This window comes from Phyllobates terribilis, unplaced genomic scaffold (genome assembly GCF_046119375.1).
Source record: "Phyllobates terribilis strain yellow unplaced genomic scaffold, ASM4611937v1 Scaffold_136__1_contigs__length_4911898, whole genome shotgun sequence".
NCBI lineage: Eukaryota > Metazoa > Chordata > Amphibia > Anura > Dendrobatidae > Phyllobates > Phyllobates terribilis.
Genome location: NW_027362896.1, coordinates 2,109,114 through 2,120,325, shown reverse-complemented (window position 1 = coordinate 2,120,325; position 11,212 = coordinate 2,109,114). Strand labels below are relative to the sequence as shown.

Sequence of the window (11,212 nt, the reverse complement as noted above, 5' to 3'; positions counted from 1 at the left end):
ATATTGAATAAGTTGTCATTAGTCTTGAGCGCAAGTGCTCGCTACTTGAGTTTGCATCGGGTACTCAGGTATGCACCATGTACAGCGTGTGCTCGAGTGACATGCTAGAGTCCCTGCTCCGCATGTTTCACGGTTATTAGACACCCAAAAAAAAACATGCGGGGATCGCTCGTGCATGGCAGGCAATCCCCGTAAAGTTTTTTTGGCCTCAGAGCATATGGGGCGGAGACTCGAGCATGTCACTCAAATACCCACGATACTCAATGCATACTAGAGCACCCGATGCAAACTCAAGTAGCGAGCACTTGCGCTCAACACTAGTCGCCATATCGTCATCTTTTTTTTCTTACTTTTGAAAAAAATCCCAACCCCATCACAACCCTAACCCCAAACCCAGCCCTAACCCTAGCCCAACCCTAACCCGAGAGTTTATTTTTGACGCCGTTCCTCGTGCGGTATAAGTGATTAGACGACTTTATTCTTCGGGTCGGTGTGATTACAGCAATACCAGAATCTTATGGGGTTTTTATGACCGACAGCTGTCACACACTAAAAGACGCATTTTTTGTAAAATTTAGTTTTTGCATCGCCATATTTTGAGAGCTATAATTATTCCTGATTTTGGCAGACAGTCATGTGATGGCTCGTTTTTTGCGGGATGAGTTGACATTGTTATTGGTGCCATTTTCAGGCACATGACATTTTTTGATCGCTTTCTATTCCGATTTTTGGGAGGCAGAATAAACAAAAACCAACAATTCAGGAATTGTTTTTTTTTTTTTTTTTTTTTAATTCTGTTCTGCGTGTGGTAAAATTGATAAGGCAGCTTTATTCTTCGGGTCAGTACGTTTACAGCGGTACCACATTTATATCGTTTTTCTATGTTTTGCACTTTTACATAATAAAAGCATTTTTATAGAAAAAATTATTTTTTAGCATAGCTTTATTCTGAGAGCTATAACTTTTTTTATTTTTCGGCTGATGGAGCTGTATGTCGGTTTGTTTTTTGCGGGACGAGATGACGTTTTCAGCAGTACTATTTTTATTTATAGTTGTCTTTTTGATCGCGTGTTATTCCATTTTTTGTTTGGCGGTATGGTGATAAAGCATTGTTTTTTGCTTCGTTTTTTTAAAAAAAAATTTACCGTGTTCACTGAAGGGGTTAACTAGTGGGACTAGTAGGTCAGGTTGTTCCGGACGCGGCGATACCAAATATGTGTACTTTTATTGTTTTTTTTTATAATAATATTTATTGATGGGTACATTATATTTTTATTTTTGGTGGATTATTTTTTATTTTTTTTGCAATTTTTTTTTTTTTTTTTTTCACTTTCTGAAAGTTTATATACTTTATTACTTTGTCCCACTATGGGACTTTCACTTTTTTTCTCTGATCGCCTGCATGGCACAGGAATGCAGCACCATCCCTGTGCCATGCAGGCTGTCAGCGCTGGACAGGGAGAAGATTGTTTGGAGATGCACTGCGCATGTCCAAACAATCTTCCTGCTTGTCTGGTGACCCGGATGTTGTCATGACGACATCGGTTCATCATGGCAACACCCGGGAAGCCGCGTCAGACAGCGCTGGAGGCCGGAAGAGGAGGTGAGTATCTGCGATCACCTCCCCTTGCCCCCGCAATGCTGCGATCGACTTCGATTGCAGCATCGCGGGGGTTAATGTGCTGGGAGCGGTGCAGGATCGCTCCCTGCACATAGTATCGGGTGTCAGCTGTGACAATCAGCTGACACCCGGCGGCGATCGCGCCCGAACAGCCTGTGTGCGCGCGCGATCGCCATGACGTACTAATACGGGTCTGGCTCTTAAGTCCCAGGGCACAGACGCGTATTAGTACGTCATATGTTGTTAAGGGGTTAAGGTCTGAAACCTTGGTCAAAGTTATCTAAGCACACAAATCTCAAAGGATGCCTAAAAACTTTTGCACCGTCCCATTTTCCTTTTTGTAATTTTTAAAATGTAAAAAATGACAATATTTTTTTTTTCTTTTGTCTAAAATACAAAGGAAATGTGTCATATTTAACTTTAGGCATTTCAGAGATCATTTACTCTTCAACTCGCTTAACTGTTCTCAATGACAGTAATTTTGACCAGGGGTGCCCAAACTTTTACATGCCACTGTATGAACACATATATATACAGCTTTACTAAATATGCACATTTGCATACACATACACTGTATATACATGACCCCATTTTGTAGTTCCTTCAAGGTCATGTGATTGATTCCATGATCTGAAAGGTCTTTGAGCTATTCGGGTGGAAGGTTCTTCAGCTGCTCACACAGAACGTGCAGCCTCTGTGCAGGTCCCGGTGGCTTCCTTTCCTGCTCAGCACCAATCAGTTAGAAAAGTGTGGAGCTGCAGGAGAGAGAGCAGTTCTTTCAGTGATCAGGAAGGACACTGTCATATTATTCTCCTCTGTCACAGGAATCTGACTCCAGTCTACAAGACGCACTCACTTATTAGCAAGATTATTTTCTTGCTAAAAGTGTGTGTCTTATAGTCCAAAAATACAGTCAGTTTTAAATATACAACTGTCTGCTATCTGTTTTTGTACAGTTTGTCAATAACATATATAGTTTCTCTCCCATCGGAGTTGTTTTGGATGGTCAACAAAATAGGATTTTCCAGAAAATCACTTTTCACACTCTAGGTATGATAATGACTAATCTCTATGTGGGATTTTTTGATGTTTAAATGGGTTCTCCACTACTTTCACAACCCATTCTCATTCCTAATGTTTGATCCTGCTAAAATAAAAACAAATTACACAAACTTCCCAATCCAGCGCTGTCAGCATTTGCATTTCCGAGGCTCAAGTGAGGTTGTTGAGAGCCTTGCACCCAATCAGTGCTGGTGTAACTGTCCCCACCTTCGAACAAATTGAACATTAAGAGGAAGTCGGAGAGCAGCTGCAGCCCTGGCTTCCTGTTGGTGTTCAACAAATCCGAAAGCGGCGACAGTGAAGCTGATTGAAGGCAGGGCTTGTGTGATTTAACGACCTCACATGAGCCCCGGGAATGCGAATCTCAACACTACTAGAATGGTGCTGACATGGAAAGTTATTATGAGTGTTTTTATTTTAACGAGGTCAAACATGAGGAATGACGAGAGACTGTCCTAGTAATGGACAACTCCTTTAAGATACAATTTTCAGTTAAAACAATTCCAACATTCTGAACATGAAAGGGGCTTCACCCCTGTGTGACTTCTCTGATGTTTATTATGAGTTGATTTCTGTGTAAAACATTTCACACCTTAAGAACATGAAAAAGGCTTCTCCCCTGTGTGAATTCTTTGGTGATTAAAAAGAGATGATTTCTTCAAAAAACATTTTCCACATTCTGAACAGGAAAAAGGCCTCACCCCTGTGTGAGTTCTATGGTGCTTAACCAAATCTGATTTGTGGCTAAAACATTTCCCACATTCTGAACAGAAAAAAGGCTTCTCTCCTGTGTGGGTTCTCTGGTGAATTACAAAATTTGATTTCTGGCTAAAACATTTCCCACATTCTAAACATGAATAAGGCTTCTCCCCTGTGTGAGTTCGCTGATGCTTAACAAAATCAGATTTACCGTTAAAACATTTCCCACATTCTGAACAGGAAAAAGGCTGCTGCCCTGTGTGAGTTCGCTGGTGCCTAAGAAAATATGATTTATCGTTAAAACGTTTCCCACATTCTGAACAGGAAAAAGGCTTCTCCCCTGTGTGAGTTCTCTGGTGCTTAACCAAATCTGATTTCTGGCTAAAACATTTTCCACATTCTGAACAGGAAAAAAGCTTCTCCTCTGTGTGAGTTTTCTGGTGCTTAACCAAATCTGATTTCTGGCTAAAACATTTTCCACATTCTGAACAGGAAAAGGGCTTCTCTGTGTGAGTTCTCTGGTGCTTAAACAAAATTGATTTCTGGCTAAAACATTTTCCACATTCTGAACAGGAAAAAGGCTTCTCCCCTGTGTGAGTTCTCTGGTGCTTAACCAAATCTGATTTCTGGTTAAAACATTTTCCACATTCTGAACACGAAAAAGGCTTCTCCCCTGTGTGAGTTCGCTGGTGCTTAACAAGACCTGAATGATCGTAAAAACATTTCTCACATTCTGAACATGGAAAAGGCTTCTGCCCTGTGTGAGTTCGCTGGTGCTTAACAAAATATGATTTATCGTAAAAACATTTCCCACATTCTGAACATGAAAAAGGCTTCTGCCCTGTGTGAGTTCGCTGGTGCTTAACAAAATATGATTTATCGTTAAAACATTTCCCACATTCTGAACAGAAAAAAGGCTTCTCCCCTGTGTGAGTTCTCAGGTGCTTAGCAAAATCTGATTTGCGGTTAAAACATTTCCCACATTCTGAACATGAAAAAGGCTTCTGCCCTGTGTGAGTTTGCTGGTGCTTAACAAAATATGCTTTATCGTTAAAACGTTTCCCACATTCTGAACATGAATAAGGCTTCTCACCTGTGTGAATACTCTCATGCCTAACAAGATTTGATTTCTGGCTAAAACATTTCCCACATTCTGAACATGAATAAGGCTTCTCCCCTGTGTGAGTACGCTGGTGATTAACAAAATCTGATTTCTGGCTAAAACATTTTTCACATTCTGAACATGAATAAGGCTTCTCACCTGTGTGAATACTCTCATGCCTAAAAAGATTTGATTTCTGGCTAAAACATTTCCCACATTCTGAACAGGAAAAAGGCTGCTGCCCTGTGTGAGTTATTTGGTGCTTAACAAAATTTGATTTGTGGCTAAAACACTTCCCACATTCTGAACATGAATAAGGCTTCTCACCTGTGTGAATACTCTCATGCCTAATTAGATCTGATATCTGTTTAAAACATTTCCCACATTTGCAGCAAGAAAATCCTTTTTTTGCTTTATGAATTTTTTGATGTTTAAGAAAACACTTTTCCAGGGGAAAATTATTCCCATGTTCTGAATGTGAAAATGGCTTCTTTGCTTTACGAGCAATTTGATTTTTAATGCCTTTTTTGTGACTTTGATTTTCCTTAGTAGTTGGTAATGAATCAGAAGATAGGACCCGTTTCAAAGGACCAGATGACAGATCTTTGCTGTGAGGGGATGATGGTATATCTGGAGTAATGGCATTCACTTCAATTGTATCCTGTGGGATCTCAAAAACATCTGATTGAAAAATTGAAGATACCAGCTGTCCCTCTGATCTCCTGGTACAGTCATCTGCCAAGAATAAAACGAATTATTATTTTTGAACAAAATATATCCTTGAATTTTATATTTTTTGAACATTTCTACTTAAACTCGCTGTAAAAAATAGCAAGTTATGTAAAAATATGGAATTATTCACCAAGACAATGACAGTTCACTGTCTAATAAGAAACTGTGAAGACCCGGGCATAATACTACTCAGAGAACGCAGGGTGAGAGTAAACAGTGTGGCAATACTTTATTGAACCACCAAACGGACAATAAACACATAGAACTACTACTAGAACTACTACTACTACTACTACTAGAACTACTAGAACTACAACTACTACTACTAGAACTACTACTACGTCTGGCAGTCAAAAACTGTGACTATAGACAATAACACATTTACTGAAATGATCAAACTCAACAGTCTTCATTAGTGATGGGCAAGCACTAAAATGCTCGGTTGCTCGGGTTGAGCACATTGGAATACTCGGATGCTCGACTCGAGCGATGAGTCCAATGTAAGTCTATGGGAAACTCGAGCATTTTTCAGGCGGCTCCCCCGACTGTCAAAAGAGGGCCTAAGAATTGCTCAAATCGATGGGAAAAGTGCTCAAATGACATGGGAACAGCATGGGGAAGACCCCTGGAAGCATTTCTGACTCCCAGGTTACTTCTGTCAACAACGTTGTCAGAGGTATTAAGCCACTTTTACAGACTCACAATAAAACATACAAAAACAAAATGGATTTTCCTGGGAAATATGTTAAGGAACATCCTTTCCAGGGTAATGACTTGTATATAAAGCAAGATAAATAACCAAAAACAAAAATACTTCAAATATTTGGGCATCGCTACCTGCAATCTCCACTTGCCCCGCTTCAAGTGGACCGGGCGAGAGGCCCGAATCTATAAATGGAAAAGTGAACCGCTCTTCGGAGTGTCCAAATGTGAGATCAGTTGTCTCCGGGCACTCGGCATGGTGGGAGGAAGGAGGATCAGTGTGAGGAATATGCGGTCCAGACTCACGGCTACTGAGTCTTGACCATGTAGAAGACAGCGTGGTGGTGGTGGCTAAGTGACTGGAAGCATTATCCGCTATCCAACCAACAACCTTTTGACACTGCTCTGGGTTCAATAGTGGTGTGCTGCGGTCCCCTAGGAATTGGGACAGGAAGGTCTGGTAACAAGATGTGGGTGTTTGTTGTGGCACAATTTCAGCTTGCCCACGGCCTTGGCCTCTGCATGCACCATCACCCTTACGTCCAGTTCCCCGTCCCTTGCCACGCGCCTTGTCCATTTTAAATGGAGGACAATATCTTCCACGCTCACTACATATGGCTGAATTTGGAGCGAAGTTATATGTAATCCGTGTGACAGAGAAAACACAGTTTTAAATACCTGGCCTGTAGGTAACTATTTTGAAGAGCAAACCGGTGTCAAAAACTTTGCTGACACACTGAAAAAAAATTTGAATGGAGGCCAAAAATGGCAGTATTTTCAGCGCAATTATATGTGATCCGTGTCACAGACAAACCACAGTTTTAAATAGCTGGATTTTTAGCACTGTAATATGGAAAGGATTTGGCTGTATTCTGCAGTGCCAACAAGCAAACGGCGCAGAAAAATGGATTAAGATCCCCCCCAAAAAATTATTCCTGGCCCCTGAGACCTGGGTCTATTTCTAGAAATATCTAATAGCAGCAGAAGTCAGAACTGGAATGGAGCCTCTTGTGCTATAAGCACTGCAGTCTGCTATATACACTGCCTGCCTGATATCTCTGCAGATGGATTAGTCCTCAGAAGGACTGTTTGTTAAGATGGATATGTGTAATGTACTTTTTTTCTCCCTACACTACCTAATACACAACCAAATCTCTCCCTAGCTTAGCAGCACCTCTCCCTACACTGCCTGATTGCGGAGTAGACTGACTAGCACAGCGGCGCCAGGTCTGATATAGACCTGATGACGCCGTGCAGCCAGCTAATCAGTGTAATGCCACAACCAACATGGCTGCGGCATTACAGTGAGTGGCAGGCAATGCCTGCATGTTGTTTCGCGCTCTAAAGAGCACCAAACATGCAGGGAGGGGACCCAAGCATCCGCCCGAGCATCTCGCAAGTACTCGGCGAGCTCTGAGCATCTCGAGTACTGAGATGCTCGGGCGAGTACTGAGTACTTGCGAATATGCTCGCTCATCACTAGTCTTCATCGGTAAAAAATAAGTAATTAGTGGTGAAACCTCTCTGGAAAGAGTAGAGGGCTCGGTGGAACTTGGTAATCTAAACTATCATAAGGGACAATATTCTATCAGATGAGTTTCAAGAAGAAATATTAGACATTTAAAGAGAACTTTTTATAATAGTGCAGAGCTGAGGCGTCTTAAATTTAGCTTAGAGATATATCATGGCACAGGTGTAATGTTTTTTGCATAGTTAATCGTGATCCTGTTTGAAGTTAGTTGGATTTAAAAGAAATTGAAAACTCAGGATAAAGGGAAACTCTGTTGTTATTATACAGAAATTCACACTTGGCCCTCACGGAAAGACTGGACCTGGTCTTGTAGGGGCCATATGAGGACATTCAGCAGCACAGAAGGGAGAGAAGGTAGATTCATCCTATAAGATATCAGGATTCTAGAAAGCCAACAGCATCATTACCCTTCACTTTCTCTGAAAAGCCCATCATAATTTTTCTTCAAGTGATTTTCTAACTTTTGTCAGCACATTCTACATACGCTGTCATTTGGCTTTGTAAATTACAGATCTGGGCGGGTAACGGTCAGTGTCTTCTGATCCCAGAGTGCAGGTGGATCTTCCAGGTTGTAAGTTCTATAGAAAAGGGCTTTCAATACCAAAAGTCATTTGAAAATTTTTGGGTGGAAGAGAATGTTGTGGTCCAGAGGTAAAATGGTGAACAGACGATTGTGATACGGCCGGACTACACCACCGATAAAGCAGCCACAGCCGGTGACTGAGAATAATCGGTGACTTCTCTGCATTTAGTGGTTACTACTCACCTGGGTGGTCATATGTAGGAATCTCGTCTTTACACCGCTCCTCACCCCTCACATATGTCTCTGTAGTATTAATAAGGGTCAGATCTTCACCCTGAAACAAATATTGTAAAAGTCACAGACAGATGGAGAAGTCCCATCTATGATCAGCTCTAATCCTGCCATCTCCACCGTTCTCATTACACAAGTATAAACCATATAATACTGATTGATAAAACAAGACTGAGCGCAAGACCTTCACAGGCATCTACACATCATAGGGGAGATCTCATGACACCTTCTCTCCATCTACCTGATGATCCTGAGGAACATTGGGATCTTCTTGTTTACAGTCCTGTGGAAGAAGAGTACGGGGACATCTCTCTGGTGTTGTCCTCTTACTGGATAGATCTGGAGGAAACACATACAGGGACTGAATTCATTCTTTACATACAGATAATTATAGGCCGTGTGTATTTAGTCCTGTCTATTACCTGGTGATGTGAGGGGCTGGGGAACCTCCATCATGACGTCCTTGTACAGATCTTTGTGTCCTTCTAAATACTCCCACTCCTCCATGGAGAAATAGACGGTGACATCCTGACACCTTATAGGAACCTGACACATACAATGATACCGTCATCCCCCGATCCCTCCATAGCGTTACTGTATAATGTCCCAGCATTCCCAGCAGTGTCACCTCTCCAGTCAGCAGCTCAATCATCTTGTAGGTGAGTTCTAGGATCTTCTGGTCATTGATGTCCTCATGTATCAGGGGGTGAGGTGGCGGCCCCGTGATTGGGCTCAGGGGTCTTCCCCATCCCTCAGACACAGGGTCCTGACAGCGCTCACTAGAGGTCTTCTTCACTACTGTGTAATCCTGGTTATGGAGAGACACGTTAATAAATCTCACTACAGACATTTCCAGAGTCCTCACCTCTCCAGTTCTGTCCATCTGTTATTCCCATAGATAAGAATGATGTAATGTGACGTCATCAGAATCTCTCACCTCTCCAGTAAGCCGGAAGAGGATCTCTAGGGTGAGGTGGAATATCCTCTCCGCCATCTTGTCTCTGTCCATATCCATAGTTGATGGGTAAATCAGGAAAATTCTTTTATCCAGAAGATCTTCACTGAGAGAATCCGATATTGTAGAGATCTGAATGAGAAGAAGATGAGCAGATGTAACGTCATAAAAATCCTGTGTAATAATACAATTACTGGAGACAATGAGGAGATATATTATTTTACATTATTTAGTTTTCTGCTTTACATCTAGTAATAAAACCTATATATTTTAGGCCACAGACAACAAGCAGTTTCTTCCTTGGAGTCTGTAGCTGAACACGTTTCTCATAGACTCGTCTTCCATTACACTGGTATCCACTATAATCGGCATTAGCAATACTGCAGGAGATATTCATTACACATGACTTGAGAAATAACTACTTCATGATGAGGACGACATCTTTAACCCCTTTACAGCCTGTGACGTATTAGTATGCACCAGGCTGTCACCCCCTGTTCAGCTGACCTGTGCCTGCAACAGCCGCGGGTGGAATCGCGATCCACCCGCGGCTGTTAACATGTTAAATGCCGCTGTCAATCTCTGACAGCGGCATTTAACATCACCGCGCCGGAAGCACATCACTTACCCCGCCCATCGGTGACCCCGTCACGTGATCGCGGGTCACCGATGCGTGGGCATGACAACCCTGGGTCTGCAGCAGACCCCAGTGGTTGTCATATGCTGATCGCTATGAGCGCCACTTAGTGGTCGGCGCTCATAGCACAGGACCATTTCTGTTACATAGAGGTGATCTGTTCATCACCTCTGTGTAGCAGAGGCGATCAGACAAGCGCTGCTTCTAGTCTCCTATGGAGACTATAGAAGGAAGCAAAAAGTGAAAAAGAAAAAAAAATAGAGTTTAAATCACCCCCCTTTCGCCCCATTCAAAATAAAATAATAATAAAAAAAAACACATACACATATTTGGTATCACCACGTTCACAATCACCCGATCTATCAATATAAAAAAAGAATTAATCCGATCGGTAAACGGCATAACGAGAAAAAATTTCAAAACGCCAGAATTAAGTTTTTTGGTTGCCGCAACATTGCAATAAAATGCAATAACGGACGATCAAAACATCGGATCTACCCCAAAATGGTATCAATAAAAACTTCAGCTCGGCACGCAAAAATAAGCCCTCACCCGGCCCCAGATCCCAAAAAATGGATATGCTACAGGTCTTAGAATATGGCACCATTTTTTTTTTTTTTTTTAGCAAACTTTGGAATTTTTTTCACGACTTAAATAAAAAAGAACCTATATATGTTTGATGTCAACGAACTCGTAATGACCTGGAGAATAAGAATGGCCGGTCCGTTTTAGCATTCAGTGAACGTGGTAAAAAAAAACAACAAAAAAAAAAAATCTGTGGTATTGCACTTTTCACAATTTGCAATTTCACTGCACAATTTTTTTCCCGTTTTCCCGTACACGATATGGTAAAACCAGTAATGTCGTTCAAAAGTACAACTCGTCCCACAAAAAATAAGCCCTCACACAGCCATATTGACCAAAAAGTAAAAACGCTATGGCTCTGGGAACAAGGGGAGCAAAAAAGGAAAATGCAAAAATGGAAAATCCCAGGGTTGCGAAGGGGTTAACTTTGGTTCTAGAAACATATTTGGCCAGAGTCCGTCACTGACTACATCACCACCGGTCGTCTATATGAATGTTTCCCGTCTTCCCCAGACTGTAATCTTCTATCAAGTTAGAGCTCAGGTCTGATTCACACAAAGAAGTTTGAGGCTTTTATAAAAGCTTTTTTGTTTGCACAAACACCACAGGCAGAAATTATTTGACCCCAAAGTATCCATTTACATTGTTTTATAGGGTTTATTTATGGCCTTAGAAGAAAAACACCAGAAAAAAAGAAGAAATTAAGATGTTTCAAAAGAAAACTGGCACTAAAATAATTGCAAAAAGAAAAAAAAGCATAAGACACATTTTC

At 41.5% G+C, this 11,212-nt stretch overlaps 1 protein-coding gene across 1 annotated transcript in view; it reads right to left on the bottom strand.

Annotated features, from left to right (window-relative positions):
* Positions 1-456: 456 nt before the first annotated feature.
* Positions 457-11,212, bottom strand: part of LOC141204961 (uncharacterized) — a 33,275-nt gene continuing 22,519 nt past the window's right edge. Inside the window, exons 3-8 of the mRNA XM_073663997.1 lie at positions 9,201-9,350; positions 8,892-9,071; positions 8,686-8,809; positions 8,505-8,602; positions 8,216-8,306; positions 457-5,219 (exon numbers count right to left, since the gene is read on the bottom strand). Of these exons, the coding sequence (XP_073520098.1) occupies positions 3,277-5,219; positions 8,216-8,306; positions 8,505-8,602; positions 8,686-8,809; positions 8,892-9,071; positions 9,201-9,350 (2,586 nt within the window). The 3' untranslated portion in view covers positions 457-3,276. The remainder of the gene's footprint in view (positions 5,220-8,215; positions 8,307-8,504; positions 8,603-8,685; positions 8,810-8,891; positions 9,072-9,200; positions 9,351-11,212) is intronic.